Source organism: Bombina bombina, chromosome 3 (assembly GCF_027579735.1).
Source record: "Bombina bombina isolate aBomBom1 chromosome 3, aBomBom1.pri, whole genome shotgun sequence".
Classification (NCBI taxonomy): domain Eukaryota; kingdom Metazoa; phylum Chordata; class Amphibia; order Anura; family Bombinatoridae; genus Bombina; species Bombina bombina.
Genome location: NC_069501.1, coordinates 1172440214 through 1172458510, shown reverse-complemented (window position 1 = coordinate 1172458510; position 18297 = coordinate 1172440214). Strand labels below are relative to the sequence as shown.

General features: G+C 35.7%; 1 protein-coding gene across 1 annotated transcript in view; it reads left to right on the top strand.

Moving 5' to 3' along the window:
• The window catches only part of CNTN5 (contactin 5), a 990860-nt gene that overhangs the window by 58243 nt on the left and 914320 nt on the right, over positions 1–18297 (top strand). The window contains exons 2-3 of the mRNA XM_053705588.1: positions 4697–4820; positions 5970–6145. Of these exons, the coding sequence (XP_053561563.1) occupies positions 4697–4820; positions 5970–6145 (300 nt within the window). The remainder of the gene's footprint in view (positions 1–4696; positions 4821–5969; positions 6146–18297) is intronic.

The following is an 18297-nucleotide window of genomic DNA, read 5'->3' as shown; positions in this document are numbered from 1 at the left end:
CGTGGCCGGACTGTTATCCGACTGACGCTTGTCCGACGGACAATATTCCAAAAGACATTTATCCGGCTGCTGGGTGAGAATGAAGCTTAAAATTCACGGTTGTATAATATTTTTAATAGTGGACTGACAAAAGACAATTAAATCAACTTATATATAACATATTAATTATAATATATAATATTATAATTATAATAATTATATTATGTGTTAAAAGTACATCGTGAGGGTAGGGACCCATGGATAGGTTCCCAGAGGCGGTTGCGGCGCCCGAGTCACTGATTGTAACAGAAAATTTTGGATCGGATCTGCCCTCGGCCGAATGTATCTTGATTTATTTAAGTAAATCTTATATATTATGTGCTATTGCCTTTAAAAAGTCTAATCTTGAGTATTGACTGTATTTTTCTAAAACTTTCATTATCCTGTTGTTTATGATTTCATATTTTTTTTTTGTTTTCTCAGTTCAACTCCAGAATCAATTTTTTCAATTGTTAACTCCCATTCTGCTTGTTCTTTTCTTATTTTTGAAACTAGTCTGCAAATGCTTGGGTGGGTTATAGACATTCGTTGGTCAAATGCTCTGTGCCATCCTTCTAGAGAGTTGTTTGTTCTAGGTAACCCTAGTTGTGTTCTTTCAAAAGTGTTCCACATCGTAATATCGAAAGTAGGTTTTCTTCTTGTACCTTGTTGTAGTTCGCCAATCCAGGTTTTTTCAAAATAATTTAAAAATTCAGATAAAATGTTACTGTTTTGTTTTTCTATTGATTTTACAAAGTCATTAAATGTTTCAACTACATCTTCCACTGGCACAAATGCTAATGCTTCTAACCATTTTATGATCAGAGCATTTTTTTCATTATTATACCATATTTTTAAGCCCAAAGATTGTATTTTGGAAAAAGCATCCATAAATTATTGTATTTTGTAAAAAATTTGTCATGCAATTTATTGCTGCTCTTTCAAAATCTACTGTAATTGATATAGGATTGATATCTGGATTTTTTTTCTTTTATAATACTAAAAATTAAATTATAAGTTTCCTGATTTTTATTTTTTGATATGCAGTATACTAATGGTATGGTATGCTTATCTTCTATTAAAACATGTATTGTATACAACTGAAAGCCTAAAGGAGCTGAGTCAAATGTTCCGTCACAGAGCCAGTGTTGTTTTTTTTTAAAGAAGATCTACATTTTTTTTAGTAGACAGAATGATTAAATTTTCACTTTCGCACATGATGAAATCTTCTCCTCTGGTTGTTTTTCTTAAATCATCATTTAAAATGTTTCCATTTGGTGTTGTTCAATGTCGACGTACCATTCTGGCAAGAGTTTCTTTTTTAGGTAGAGCTCCTGCTGCTTCAAGGGGGAAATTAGATATGCAATTTTGTATTATGCTTGATGTTACTTCTTCTGAATTTTTAGCAACTTCTTTTATTTTTTCAATTGTTTTCATAGATAAAATTCTTGCTGCATTAGGTGGATGTGAATGATTTGATGCATCTTTTTCAATTATATCATTAATGGTTTTTAGCCTTCCTCCACAAAAACCTTTTTTTTCACATCTCCAATATGTTACATTTTCTTTTTTTTTGTCTACAATGTACGCATAACCTTCATATAACATTTTTCTTCCTCCTTTACACGTCTTTATGAACTCCATTTTTTTAATTTGATGTTTATTTTAAATTTATTTATTTAAGTGTTTGTGTTGTTTTTTTACCTCAGTAGCCACAATATACATTTAAATTCTCCACTTTTTTACTGATGACAATTACGCAATTACGTGATTGTGTGATTGTGCTGTTCGGCGTGCAGTCGGAAGCAGTGTATCTCGGACATATGTCTGACGGACGAATGTGCTTCGGCATTTTGTCCGTCGGAATTTTGTCCGAGCACCGTTTGTTCACAGCCAGCAAACTTCATATATGTGATTTGGGTTGGCACTAAAATATTGAGTGATTTTATATAAGCTTTTTTATTGTATTTAATATAGTCATAATAACACATGTGAGAAGAGTTCTAGTAAGGTCATTGGGGTTTCTTATAAAGAGTGCTTTACTCAAAGCTATTGTAACTATATAAGATGTGAGTTGATAGACTTGTGGGAAAATCTTAGATGTATAGTTACAGAGTAATTATATCAGACATTTGTCTGATGCTGAGAGTGAAACTTGAATTTGAGTGGAGGAGTAACTGTTAAAGAATTTTCCTTCTACATTTCTAATGGATTTGTGTTTTCCAATATTCATTATGTGAACTATATATTTTTACTTTGTGCATAGTATTATTTTATAACATTTTATTTTATATTTATATTTCTGACTTTGATATGATCAATACTGCTTGTGAAACTTTATTTGTATTTACCGTGCATCACCTCTATGACTAAGTATTCTGTATAGCTATATGACAATTAGGTCTGTAAATGTTGAGTCTATCCAATTGAATCATTGATAATTTATATAGTTTTGCTTTGTTTTCAACAGTTTTGGCACATGTTAAAATGGTGCATTAAAAAAAAAACATGACATTACAGAGGACTATATAGGTGGTTTTGTAACTAAGTACTACGAGAGGAACACCCAGTACTAAAGGCTTAGTCACATGTCTACTAAACAAGACAGCTCATCACCAAGGAGTGAGTTATGTTAGCTCTCTATGACAGCTAAAGAGCAATCAATGGAAAGAGAATGATGATACTAATTATCGGCAATTTCATTCTCAATCAGTCATCAAATTATAGAATGTTTCTGGCTAAATTATTTGTTTAAAGAATATATCTTCTTTTTTATTTTATTATTTTAAATTTTCACACACTACAATACAGATATGTTACATTCCCTGGGACTCAATAATAATAGTACAAAAGTAAAATTATTTAATATTTAAAGTAGAAATACCCGTAAATGAGTTGTATCTCATACTGTTCAGTGCAAAATGTTTTAGGATATTTCTTATATGTTTGTTTTATCATTTACACATTTGTTACACTTATGCAACAAACAAAAACATTTTGGTAATTGCACAAGCCATAGATTATATTCCCTACTACCTTGATTGTAATATTTGTATGTGGGAAAATTATTTTTCTTGAAAACTGTGTACTTTATGTATATATTATATCATACAGGAACAAGTTTTTCTGAGATTGTTGCATTTTACACATTTTTGAGTGAATACTTTTTCATATCATTACATTTTTCCATGTATATGTTTTCACCTACATGTCATGGTATGCACATGTTAAACTCTTAAATCATTTAAAAGTTTTGAAGAAAAATATAGATATTTCAAATTGTTCTCTACCATCTGCTGTACAGACTTCAGTTAACTTGTATACTTCATGGATTAAAAGACGTTTTATTAATTCTACTACAGTAATGTTAAAGAGATGAGGGGAGAAGGAAAAATAAACAACTTATTAGGTTAGACGACAACTCAAACTGAGAATTTATTAATTACAGATATATATATGACTATTTTTATCTTTTAGTACGTCTTATTAAAAAGAGTTAGTAATTTATAAATTTGTGGTAACCAATACAACCATTATTGGGTAATATGTAATTATATCATGGTTAAAATAAGCACAAATGTTCAATAGTGATACAGGATCAATATAGTTAAATTTAACATCTGAATAAATGCACAACTAAGTAATATTGTATACAAATTGCTACATCTTACATTTCTTAAAAGGAAATTCAATAATTTTTCCATTTAAAAGAGGGCATTTAAAAATAGGTTTTCATTTTCAAAATATGAGCATCCATTTTATAAAAAAGAAACTGTAATACATTTTAAAATGACTTCTATTTAATGCAACACTATTGTTATTATACTACTATTGTTCCGCTTTCCCATTGTTTAAGACATGATTTTAATTTTTAAAGACCCATCACATTTTCATTACCTCTATAGTGTAAGAGGTTGACCAAAATCTGAAGCTTATTAGTTTGGTGTAATGAGGTCCCTGTGTAGTTTGCTATCAGGACTGCCTGCATTCATCTAGCTGGAGAATTCAGCAGTTGGGTATTAAAGGGACAGTCTACACCAGAATTGTTATTGTTTTAAAAGATAGATAATCCCTTTATTACCCATTTCCCAGTTTTGCATAACCAACACAGTTATAATAATATACTTTTAACCTCTGTGATTATCTTGTATCTAAGCCTCTGTAAACTGCCCCTTTTTCAGTTCTTTTGACAGACTTGCAGTCTAGCCAATCAGTGCCTGCTCCCAGATTACTTCATGTGCACGAGCACAGTGTTATCTATATGAAATATGTGAACTAACACCCTCTAGTGGTGAAAAACTGTTAAAGTGCAATCTGAAAGAGGTGGGCTTCAAGGTCTAAGAAATTAGCATATGAACCTCCTAGGTTAAGCTTTCAACTAAGAATACAAAGAGAACAAAGCAAAATTGGTGATAAAAGTAAATTGGAAAATTGTTTAAAATTACATGCTCAATCTGAATCATGAAAGTTTATTTTGGCCTAGACTGTCCCTTTAAGCATTTATTGTTAATAGTATCACTCTACATGAAGAATGACTTGTAAAATGGTAAGTATTTGTATATTCTTTCTGGTCAAAAAAGCTCTGTCCATAGATCTAAAGTCTTTATTTAGTTTTAATCTGCTTCCATGTCCCCTTTTTATATTTCTGTTGTTAACCAGTAGATTTTCATGTTTTCAGAGAGTGTGGATTATGGGCCAGTATTTGTCCAAGAACCAGAAAATGTAATATTTCCCATGGACTCTGATGAAAAGAAAGTGGCTCTTAACTGTGAGGCAAGAGGAGCACCTGCTCCAAGTTATAGGTACTTGTTGAATTTTAAAACATTTAGCTAAATTATGATATTTATGTTTAATTATAGCACGTGGTTGAATATTTATTTTGTTCTATGATGTATATTCAAGAGTAGTATTATATTTTGTGAGTAATGAATAACGTATGATTTGGAAAACATTAGTTTTATTGATTGGGATTTTTAAGTTCTGTATTGAAAATGTCATCAACAGTAGGTAACATGGTCATTAGCAGATGGGTATCTAGATATGTCTCTCATTTCTCTACATTTATTTCCTCCTTTTACTACATTTTTATTTTATTTCTACTACACATATATTTTGCTATTTTTCTCCAACTGTCATTGACTTTAGTGACGTCCCTGTTCTTTGTCTAAACCTTCTTCTCTGTTGATGTCCACTTTCTCCTGTTCACTCATTATTTAGCTCCATTGCCTCTTTTTATTTGTGCTATTTATATGCTTGCCCTCTGTTGTTCACCTATTTTTCTTCTTTTTAATATTCTCCTGTGATAATTGGCTAGCCATTTTACCTTCTCTGTTGTACATCTGCTTCCCCTTCCCCTTTATGCTTTACTAATTTTCCCCATTTCTTCTTATCTAACTTTTGCACTGCCATTTAATTTCCCCTCTGTATTTTCTATTTTTTATATTCTTCACCATACATCTCTACTATTCTATTCTCATTCTTCTGTCTCATACACAACTTCAAATCTATTCTTTAATTTACACAATATCTCAAGCCCTCTCTCACCAAATAGGAGCTTTCTACCTATGTTTTCTCTATCATCTTCTAATTCTGATACCCAGCAGCAACCCCTCTTCCCAAAACACTATAAAAAATCACTATAGTTTTTTATACTTACTCCATATTTAGATATGCAAACAGTCCATAATACTGTTTCTTCAACTCCTTAATTTAAACCCATTATTCCTCCTCTTTTTTTTCTATTTTTGTTTTGTTTAACATCACAATGATCTAGGAGAGATTTAACAAAAAGTATAAGATTTTCCATATACCTTATATTACTAACTTTTTTAGGGTTATTTTGATTATTGCATTTAACAATATTTTATTTACAATATCATATCATAGAATTTTAGAAATTGTTGATGTTTAATGATTTATTTATATCTTTTTTTTTTTTTTTTTTTTTAAAGATGGCTTCGAAATGGAACAGAAATAGACTTGGAAAGTGATTATCGCTACAGTTTAATAGATGGAAATTTTATTATTACCAGTCCAAATGAGATGAAGGATTCTGGTCAATATCAGTGCTTAGCAGCCAACTCCTTTGGCAGTATCCTTAGTAGAGAGGCGACACTTCAATTTGCCTGTGAGTAGTTATTATCTGCTTGGTGCGTTTGGCAAGAAGAGATGGAAAGCTTTCACTAGGAAATTAAGACCTACTGCGATAGTGTGTGTTTTACCAACCGTTGTCAGCTATGCAGTATTAGCAAGACCAGTTGAAAAACAATTTAGTGAATAAATGATGGTCAGATTAGCTAGTATTTTCAGATAGGATATCTTCCAAATCTGCTGTTATTCATCAGCACAATTAAAATATCTCTAGAGTACAACATTAGTATTTAATAGTTTGTCCGTGTCCGTTACTAGTTTAAAGTAACTGAGAATTAGTGTTATATAGGGACATTTTAATATGCTTCACATGCTTATATGGCTACATAAAATCAATTGCTATTAGTAATATTTCAACACAGTTGAAATTAAGAATATTATTCAGAGAAATACATATTTAGTTTTTTAGGGGTTAACTTGACTTTTTTACTGAGTATGTTTGTTTTTTATGGTGGTAACCGTGTACACAGAGCTTAACCAGAGTGTAACTTTATAAAAGGAGTATTAATGAGAGTCAGTGGTGTATTTAGGTTTTTATATATATAAAACAAACACAGATTTCTTGAAACAATCCTGCCCCAAACAGAATACTATGAGGCATATTTATCAAGCTCATTATGGAGCTTGATGTCCCTTGAAGGCTCACCGGAAACAGAAGTTATGAAGGCTCACCGGAAACAGAAGTTATGAAGGCTCACCGGAAACAGAAGTTATGAAGGCTCGCTGAAAACAGATTGGCCGCGAATCTGCAGGGGGCGGCATTGCACCGCAGTTCACAAGAACTGCTGGTGCAATGATAATTGCAGACAGCATATAGATATTGATCAATATGCCCCTAAGTGCTGAAAGCCAACAAAACTAAAGGAAATAGCTAGCTTAATAAATGAAAGTTTCAGAGTTACCTCTAAACTGTAAGCTATATGGAGAGTATCTTATTCTAAACTCTAGAATGTAATCTCCTTGGGCAAAATCTCCCATTATATACCTTTATAATACTTATAAAATCACTTTAAGCTTCTTATAAATATACCGACAAAAAAATGTGCAGCATCCCCTCCAATCTGCTGCCCTAGGGAAGTGCCTTGTTTGCCTAGGCCAAAATATGCCCCTGGTGAGAGTATTAAAGGGACATGAAACCCACATTTTTTTCTTTCGTGATTTAGAAAGAACATACAATTATAAACAACTTTCTAATTTACTTCTATTATCTAATTTGCTTCATTCTCTTGATATTCTTTGCTGAAAAGCATATCTAGATATGCTTAGTAGCTGCTGATTGGTAGCTGCACATAGATGCCTCCTGTGATTGGTTCACCGTATGCATTGCTATTTCTTCATTAAAGTATATCTAAAGAATGAAGCAAATTAGGTAATAGAAGTAAATTGGAATGTTGTTTAAAATTATATTCTCTACCTTAATCATGAAAGAAAATGCTTGGGTATAGTGTCCCTTTAAGTCTGTTCCATTAAACTGAAATTTAAATAATATTATAGGAGTGTTTACTATAGATGTTTACTGAAATGTACACATTCAAAATACCAAGAGCTTAATGTTATGGAGCCATAATAGTGACAGTCATTGAGCTGATAAAGAAACGCAGATTATATTCAATTTTCTAATACAGCAGTTTAACTTGATCAGCGCAGGGGGACAGCTTATAAAGTCCATTCACTAGTTTTATGTCCATTATATGCACAACTGTAGTCTTGTCCCATTTACTAGATCTTAGTGTTATAATCCCAACTACATAAAAAAAATACTATAGTAATGTTGGGACTGAAATTATCATCCCTATAGCAATGGTAAAAGCAAGTTGTGTTAACTCTTTTTCATCCAGTGTCTTAACTCTTCAATTGTAACACTAATATTATTGCTTTGGTATAGCTGTTGGCAGGGCAATGCTGTATTGGCAACATTTTTTCGTGATTCAAATTGAGCATGCAATTTTAAGCAACTTTCTAATTTACTCATAGAGGCCTATTTAACAACGGTCTGTCAGACCTGATCTGACAGTGCGGATCAGGTCCGACAGACCTCGCTGAATGCGTAGAGCAATACGCTCTCCGTATTCAGCATTGCACCAACAGGTCTTGTGAGCTGCTGGTGCAACACCGCCCCATGCAGATACAGAGCTTGATAGATAGGCCCAATATTATCAATTTTTCTTTGTTCTTTGGTATCTTTATTTGAAGAGTAGGAAGTTATAGTTATTGTTAATCTTGTGTATACCACAACATATATTTCAATTAATAAACCCTTAACTAGCATATTCACATGGTTTATATTTTATTTTTGCCTTTTATTTAAAAAATATAACTCAATTGCTCACCTGTCAATAAAGTTTCGCTAGACCGCCCTCACCGTTTCAGAAATAATACACTAAGTGACGTTGACAAAGGGTAGTTCCTCTGTAACGTCACAGTAAGGGCGGATGTAATCTTCTCTAACTAACATTTCTGCCCACTGTTGATGCGCGCTCTAGTAACAGCTCACTGTGCGCATGCTCAGGATTTTACACAGATGTATGTAAACAGTGAGTCAGGAGATTCACTGTTTACATCATCTGGATAACTACAAGCGATGACATTACCCCTACGATTACAACGGGCATTTAGTTAGGTAAATCTAGCGTTATATGATTCTACAAAAAATATTGATTTAAATTCACTTCTACATGCACTATATATATATATATATATATATATATATATATATATATATATATAAAAAGATTAGCGCTGTATTAATTGACTTTATCCCGTTCATTCTGTTTACAGTTATCCACTAATATATAACTAGAGTTATAATTCTCCCCTAGGAAGACATGCGCATGTCTGATTAGTATCGTGAACGTGCATGGTGACAACTGCTGTTTGATAACCATGACACGACACAGACTTTTGCGCATGCACAGTAAGGAGGGATAAAGTAAGCTATTGTCAACTGACACGCATAGCAATAGGGCTAATGCGATGCGGTCATAGGAAAGCAATAACAGTGTTTAGTGCAGGGACGGCAGATACATGGCACTGAATTGTATACTACTTGTCATATATTAAAAAATTGAAGGTATGTTAAAAAAAATAAAAACTTTATGTTTATATTAAGTCATTTACTTTAAGATGGAAGTTAGTAAGATTTAATGGGTTACCATCACTTTAAGATTAGTAGCTGGCCCATTTTTGGTTCAGAACCAGGGTAGCGCATGCTGATTGGTGGCTAAATTTAGTCCCAAATCAGCACTACCCATGGGTTATGAACCAACAAAAAATAATGGGTTGACTCCTAAGGTTACATTCCAGCTTTTTCAAATAAAGATACCTAGAGAATGAAGAAAACTTATAATAGGAGTAAATTAGAAAGTTGCTTTAAATTGTATGATCTAATTGAATCATGAAAGAAAAAAAAATGGGTTTATATCCCTTTAAGTTAGTAACATTTGTGTCTATAATATATAGGAATATGCACACACAAAAGAGCTATTTCAGCTGTCTATGCCGCATTGAACATGTTACATTGCATACTGTTTTTGGTAATTGTGCATATCCAAATGGCAGAATAAGAAATAGCAATAAAGGCCTCAGAAGTGACTAAAAGTTTATTAAGCAAAGCAAAACATATAACATCTCACTAGAGATGATACAGCAGTTCTTAGAAAAATAAGTTCAGGCAAGGTACCAGCTGTTTAAACAGAGGCAGAAACAATATGCAAGCAAACTTAAACATCATTTTATTATCATATTTCTTCCATATTTATTTGCTGTTTTTTTTTTCCATGTAAGTGATGTTTTTGGCAGGTCCATTCAAATTGTATTGCTCATTTTTAATACATACTCATTTAAAGGGATAGTAAACACCAAAAATGTTATTGTTTAAAAAGATAGATAATCCCTTTATTTACCATACCCCAGTTTTGCATAACCAACACTGTTATAGAAATATACTTTTTACCTCTGTAATTGCCTTGTATCTAAGCTTCTGCTTACTGCCTCCTTATTTCAGATCTTTTGACAGACTTGCATTTTAGGCATTTAGTGCTGACTCTTAAATAATTCCACGTGCATGAGCACAATGTTATTTATATGAAACACATGAACAAACACCCTCTAGCTGTAAACAACTGTCAAATGCATTCAAATAAGAGACGGCCTTCAAGGGCTTAGAAAAAAAATAAAAAGTAAATTAGAAAGTTGTTTAAAATTACATGCCCTATCTGAATCATGAAAGTTTAATTTGTACTTTACTATCCCTTTAAGGATGCTAAACTCAAAAATATGTTGTCATCCATATGAAAGAGCCTGCTTTGAAACCAGAGGTCAAGTTGAGTGGGAACACATGGGAATGGAGTTCCTGCACTATTTTTGCAGGAGGAACTAAACTCCCTCTGGACAGAAACGCTTCAGTAAACACTGATGCTGCTGATGGGAGGAGATGAAGAGAAACTTTTGGTTAGAGGAACAGTGAGATCCTCTAGTAATGGGCTGTAACACTTTCTACAATACACTAAATGCAAGCCTGCCAGTGGTCCTGCTGTGTGATCACCCTGCACTGTGTGTAACACAGGAAACTTACATTTCTGTGCGGCTTGCCCTGGGGTTATTTAACTCCACCTCAGCAGAAATAGGACTATTGCACCTTAAGTGGGTCATTAACCAAAGTGTATATAGTATATACATATAAATACAGTAATAATACAGTTTATGGTTTGTCCATTACCTGGAGAGGACCTGTCGTAGCATCTTAATCCCTTTCTCACTCCATTGTCTAAATGTTTTAGTGGTGAAACCTTCTGGAAAGTCTGGATTGCCTTGATGTGGTAAATAGAGGGTGTGTCTATGTGTGGTTTCTAATTTTTTGCATACTTTCCACCATGCCTTAATGGGTTGGTGTAGTAAGAGGGCATCCTTCACAATTGCCTCAGCCTGTGACGGTGTCATATGTGGTAGCATGGTTAAAGATCATGGTGCAATGAGTTGTTCCTCTAGTTTTATATTTGTGAAGTGTTCTTTATGTAGAGCCAGTCTACAACATATTTTGTCAGTGCTGCCCAATTATAGTGTTCAATGTTGGGTAGTCCAAATCCTCCCAAGGTTACTGCACCCGTGGTGGAGCGGATAGTCGCGCTCTCAGCCGATGCCTGGTCCTACGACGATTGATCTCGCCACATCTGAGGTGATGGAGAGGCAAAAGAAGCAATTTTGCTTCTTAAATATTCGGCTGCTCCCCTTGGCCTAAAAGCTGCAAATGCATAAATGTACACCTTAGTAGATTTCTATAAAGCACTTATTATATTGTTATTTTGTATGGTATAATATGTTTCAATAAATGTTTTTCTTTTTTTATCAGAGCTTCTAGCATCACTTTTGACATGAAAACTGAAGCCTAACAATAAAACAAGCAATGCAATTATTGTACAGCTTAATTTAGCGGTTTCATGTATACTTATATCCATTAATGCATTAGGCTGTAATACTTCACTATAAGTGATTTATGTTTGAGGAATTGTACATCAAATAGAGCAGCTACTATATTTACTTGGCTTTATTGTTATTCATAATAATTATTTAACAGCACTTCAGAATTGTATGTACTTTTTATGAGAATATCACATATTTTGTATGACATACAGCATTTAACTAGATTTTTTCAATTGCATTTAAGTACATTGTTTTTACCTCCAGTTAGTAGTAAGTCTAAATATAACTTAAATTCCTTATTTCCATAGCATTTTCATGTATTTTCTTATGCAGATATCTTTTACTTCAGGTTTCAAAAACGCAACACTTAAAGGGACAGTCAAGTCCAAAAAAAATTTAATGTTTCAAATAGGGCATGTAATTTTAAACAAGTTTCCAATTTACTTTTATCACCAATTTGCTTTGTTCTCTTGGTATTCATAGTTGAAAGCTAAACCTAGGAAGGCTCATATGATAATTTCTAAGCCCTTGAAGGCCGCCTCTTATCACATGTTTTTTTTATTTGCTTTTCACAACAGGGGAGAGCTAGTTCATGTAAACCATACAGATACCATTGTGATCACACCCATGAATTGTGGCAGACACTGCACTAATTGGCTAAAATGAAAGTCAATAGATAATTAATAAAAAGTCATGTGATCAGGGGGCTGTCAAAAGATGCTTAGATACAAGTTAATCACAGAGGTAAAACGTGTATTAATACAGCTTGTGACAGAAGCAGTGCACACGCACAAACCAGTAATATTGGCCTCTTTTATACAACTGTATAATGTGCTTTAGGTTAGAGTGCACGATACATAGCAGGAGTTGTACATTGTTGCTGTGGCTGTATTATATTATTGCTGAGTGGTTGTTAAATATATTTTGTGTAACTGTAAAACTGTGTTAAAAAAATGCAATTATATAAAGTTCACATGTTGTAGCATGCACACTAACCTGAAGCACATTATACAGCTGTAAAAAAGTTGGCAAAATGACTGATGTGTGAGTGTGCACAGCTTATGTCACAGACTGAGAACATCTGAGCTCCAAGATGGCGGCCCACAGTACAAGGAGGCCGAGCTTTAGTGTCTGGCACCTTTACACTATTAAAACAGGCGAACTGAATTGAAAAGAGCTACAGAAAGAAAATGAAATACAATAACATAGTGAGTAGTTACTATACGTTTTGTAGTTGTGCTAAGCAGTTTAATGTCCCTTTTAAGAGGCTTTGGTTAATATTTTTAATCATCCACTTGTAATACCAGATTGTGCTTTATTCTTTGCGCAAGGACAAGAGCAAGATAAGACACTCCGCTGTATTGATTGCACTCCACTTGTAATCTAGGCCTCATAGAAACATAGGGGTCAATCACATTCCTTTAGAAACATTTATCTTATGGTTTTCTACAGAAAATCACCATTAAAGTCTGGGGATTTTTGCAGATAAATCACTTGATAAACTTTTCTACAGGATAGTGATTGACCCATTAGAAACATAGAAATTGAAGATAGATAAGAACGAAACAGCCCATTAAGTCTACCAATAATACTTGTGTATTGTAAACTTGCTTATTTCTTAGGATAGCCTTATGTGTGTCTAGACATTTTTAAATTTTGTACCATTTTAGTATCCCTCCTTTTGACGGTTTTTAGATATGGGGGCCTATTTATTAAAGGTCTTGCAGACCTGATCCGACAGTGCGGATCACTCTCCGTATTCAGCACAAGAGCTGCTGATGCAACGCCGCCCCCTGCAGACTCGTGGTCAATGGGCCGCCATCAGGGAGCTGTCAATCAACCCAATCGTACTCGATCGGGTTGATTTCCGGCAATTCCTGTCCGCCTGCTCAGAGCAGGCGGACAGGGTTATGGAGCAGCAGTCTTTAGACTGCTGCTTCATAACTTGTGTTTCTGGCGAGTCTGAAGACTCACCAGAAACACGGGCCCACAAGCTCCATTCGGAGCTTGATAAATGGGCCCCATGGTCTCCAGAACTGCGTATAGTAAGTTCAATGGGGTGTCGATTTGATTACACATTTATATGCATTTGTTATGATTGCATCAATTTAGTATTTTACCTAAAGTGAGATGAAACCTTAATCAATCTGATATAATCAGAATTTGCTTTTTCCTCCTACCTCAAGGGCATAACCATAGTAGATAAGATAGAAGGGCAAACAAAGAGGAACACTCTTGGGTTAAGATAGTTGATCGACTGTGTTGCTTGAGCAGACTCTGGAGGTCTTAAGATATGTTTTATATCATATGCTGATAATTGTGAGCAGCCTCATTATAGCAATCATGGATTTAGCTGTCTCCTGGGAACATAGAAAAAAAAAGAAGAGAAGGTAAAAATGAAATGAGTGAAATTATAGGAATGGTGAGATAAAAAATTAAGACAGAGAGATAGAGAGAGCGGAAAAGGATCAGAGAAGTAGAATTAGAAAAAAGAGAAGAAATATGTTAACTGTCCAATAGGAATTGATTGTTGAATAGAGGTATGGCACCAAACGGTCCCCAGAAAGACTGGAAATAGAAAAGCCCAATCATGAGCAATTACAAAGGCAAAATAGTTATATTTTACATTTGGATGAGGGTTCATAGTTTCCATTACTGCTATTTAGTACAATAAATGTACCCCAACATTTGGTTAATACTTAGTGATATTTAAAAGTACATTTTATATGACAGATTTTTAAATTCATGCTTTTCACATTGTCCCACAAACAGTACAATTTAGAGAAAATAACAATACATTATAAAGCATATTTGTAGTCATTACTGATAAAATTTAATTCACACAATACTGTTCATGCAGCTTATACCAAGATTATTGTATATATGGTTTCTACTTGTTATTATTTATGTTATATTGTTCAGTTAATAGTTGTATTGAATAAAACATTTTTATACATATTAAGCCATTCGTATCTTTAAAGATTTACCTAAATTCCCTGCACATCTGCTTTAGTTGTGAAGCAAAATGAAAATAGATCATGTGTGTTCATAGCCCACATGACTGCATACATGCTTACATACTTCTCCATTTTGGAAAAATAAGTGGGTGTGTAGGTGGATCTGTGCTATTAATAAAGATAAATTGCTGTAATATTTATTACTTTGATATGAATAAAGGAAATTTATGACTTATTCATGCCTGGTCATTTTTCCAATTAACTATTCCTGATGATTAAAATCAGAGATTGGTAGACCATGGCAATTCTCAAAAAAGTCTTTCCAAGGGCAAGCTATAAAGCATGTTTAAGGTGTTACATTATATAGAATTTGAATGATACTATATTAGCTGTAAAGCACAGATATAATAACCCTTTTAGTAAAGAGATTGGTTACATAAACTAGATAGCAAAACAGTTAGATAGATAGATAGATAGGTTACCATTTTAATATCTAATGTTTCTCTAACCCTATAATCGCATATAGTTTTTTATGATTTTGTCAAGGTCCTCTCAGCAGTGTTGTGCTTTTTTTCATTCTAGTTAGATAAGACAACATTTTAAAAAGTCTAATTACAATACCGCTAACTTGGAAAAATGGTTACTAGCAGCAAAAAAATCTTTTACATTTACTTTATCACTGTGGATTTGTGCCAAGTTGTAGGTTATTGTGGGTTTGTCTTTACTAAATTGCATTAAAAGACCTTGTGGTTTCCAAGGATATAAGTGATGAACAAAGACAGGTTAAAGTTCATTGACACACACATTCGGCACTCTTCTTGTGAATCAATAACCAAACATGACAAAGTTTTGGGTACAAAAGGCCGCAGCCCGCATTTATTAAACAAACAAGTGTTTACAAATAACACAACCACCTAACCAATGTGGTTACAAAAAACTCTGGGGTGCTGTCCATCATCCACCACACGTGCCTTCCACTGGCTGTTGCCAGGCACGCCCCCTTTTCTTAAACTCTCCCCATCGTCCGATGAGGTACCATTACCACATAAAACTCGCCTGATAAGGCCAGCACCCGCCCTTAGCTGCGACTTCCAAATTCTTAAAACAGGGAGGGAGGGAGGGAGCTTTTCCCGCTTCACAAGGGAACTGATGCTGGCTTCCGCCTCACAACCCTCAATATTTATACTCGCTCCTCCTCCTCAAAATACTGCCTAGCAACTCACTGCTATTGGCCTGTAGTGTGGTCACATGCCCCTGCTCTCAATTCATTCCTTCCGGGGCTTCTTTGACACACACATTCGGCACTCTTCTTGTGAATCAATAACCAAACATGACAAAGTTTTGGGTACAAAAGGCCGCAGCCCGCATTTATTAAACAAACAAGTGTTTACAAATAACACAACCACCTAACCAATGTGGTTACAAAAAACTCTGGGGTGCTGTCCATCATCCACCACACGTGCCTTCCACTGGCTGTTGCCAGGCACGCCCCCTTTTCTTAAACTCTCCCCATCGTCCGATGAGGTACCATTACCACATAAAACTCGCCTGATAAGGCCAGCACCCGCCACAGACCGACCTACCGTCGGACACCGCCCAACCGGGCTAAGGCCTTCTGTACCCCTTCTTTTAGGTTAAAATTAAATAAGTGCAACCCCACTTCATTGAGATTCACCCCATCCTTAATAAAAAAGCATCTGCCTGATTCCCTTTCGAATTCAACATGGCGAATGCCAAAACCCCCCAACTGAGCAACAAAACCTGATAGAGTCCTGTTAACCTTTCTTCTGGATAAATCCAGCCTCCTGACATCCCAAGCTGAGCGCCATTCCAACCTTGTCTCAATTTCAGACCACACAATTAACACCTTCGGGAACAAAACCTTCAACCTACGCATGCCACCCTTCAACTGGTCAATCAAATCTTTTTGAGCCATAAACCCTAAGTCATTTCCTCCAGCGTGTAACACCAAAATGTCAGGAGGCTTGTACAGCCTGGCAAACTTACTCACTGTACTCACTACCCCATCCCATTTGAGACCTCTTACGCCAAACCACTTTACCCCAACCTGTTCCCGAGGAAGACCCAACTGGATTCCTCCTTCCTTTGTTGTTGCAGCTTTTCCCGCCCAGTAAATGAAAGAATGTCCAACTATCCAACACTGAACTGGACCTGTTAAGAAAAAGAAAACTATACTATCATGTTAGGACGAACATAACGTTTAAAACACCCCGACTTCCACCTTCCCACCTTTTTCACAACTTCCTCACTCAAACCCAATTCATGCGCCTCAGTTGCCGCGCCTATCCTAAACGAATGGCCTCCAAAGTCTTTTGGGTTCACCCCAGCCACGGACAAAGCCCTTTTAAGTACCGCCACAAACTGATATTTTGACAATGCTCCTCCATCCTCGTGCCTCAAAAGAGGGCCCTCACCACTAGGCCTGATCCTAAGATAATCCACCAGTGAACCTACCGGGCAACAAACACCCCCGATAGCAAATAACTTGATTAAGCGGCCCATACCCTCCTGATCTGTTTTAGATTTTCTAAGCCAAATGGACACTTCCTCCCTTGATATCACCACATCACTAAACCCGATACCGCCATTGTCCTTTCTATTAGCCCCAACCAATTCCAACACTCTAAAAGCCCCGAAAAAGGCTAAAACAAAAGCCACCCGGGAACAAGTAATACTCAAACTTAGAATTGCACACCTCCTCCAAAGCCCCAACTATCTTTAATAGTAAACCAAATACAAGTGGACGTCTTTTGTCCCCCCTAGCTCCACCTCTACAAACACCTCTCACCGCCAATTTTACCCAAAACTCCTTTGTTAAGTCGACCCATCCCATCAGCTTAAACAGAAAGGCTAACGCCGCCACCTGACGATTCACCATGGATTTTGACATCTTCGCCTCTTTCCATTCCTGCACCCAATCAACCAAGTACCACACCCAATCTTCTTTTGACAGCCTGATCCCATCCGTGTGCAGTCTACAAAACCACCGTTTCCATACTGGCACGTAAGCTCTTAACGTACTCTGGGCTAAAGCCCCTCTCGCCAATTTCAATCCTTTAAGAAGTCCATCTGCCACAAAGCCCTTGGGCATTCTTCCCCATCCAACTTCGCCTCCGGGGCTGCTTCCTGAAACTTCTGCCACTGTAACCGGGAAAGAGAGTCAGCAATCACATTTTGCTTCCCGGGTACATGCACCGCCCGAAAAAACAAATTCCCCCTCAAGCATTCCAGGACAAACACTCGGAGAAGCCGAATCACCGGCCTCGATTTCGCTGTCAACTTATTAATCGCAAATACCACTCCCAGATTGTCAGAGTGGAAAGTCACCTTCCTGTCCCTCAGCTCACCATTCCAAACCATCACAGCCACCACCAACGGAAACAATTCTAGAAACACCAAGTTCTTGGTTAGACCTTGATCCTTCCATTCCTCAGGCCATGTATCCACGCACCATCTGCCATCAAAATATGCCCCAAAGCCATGTGCTCCTGAAGCATCTGTGTATAGGTGCAACATCTCATCAGATACCGGCCCCTCCTGAATGAGCAACCGCCCATTGAACTCCTCCAGAAAAATCAACCACACTCTTAGATGCTCCTTCAATTCCTTTGAAAGCCGGATCCTGTGGTGTGGTTCCTTCACCCCAACCGTAGCCAATGCCAGGCGCCTTCCAAAAACCCTTCCAACTGGGATCACCCGACAGGCAAAATTAAGCTTGCCCAGTAGCGATTGA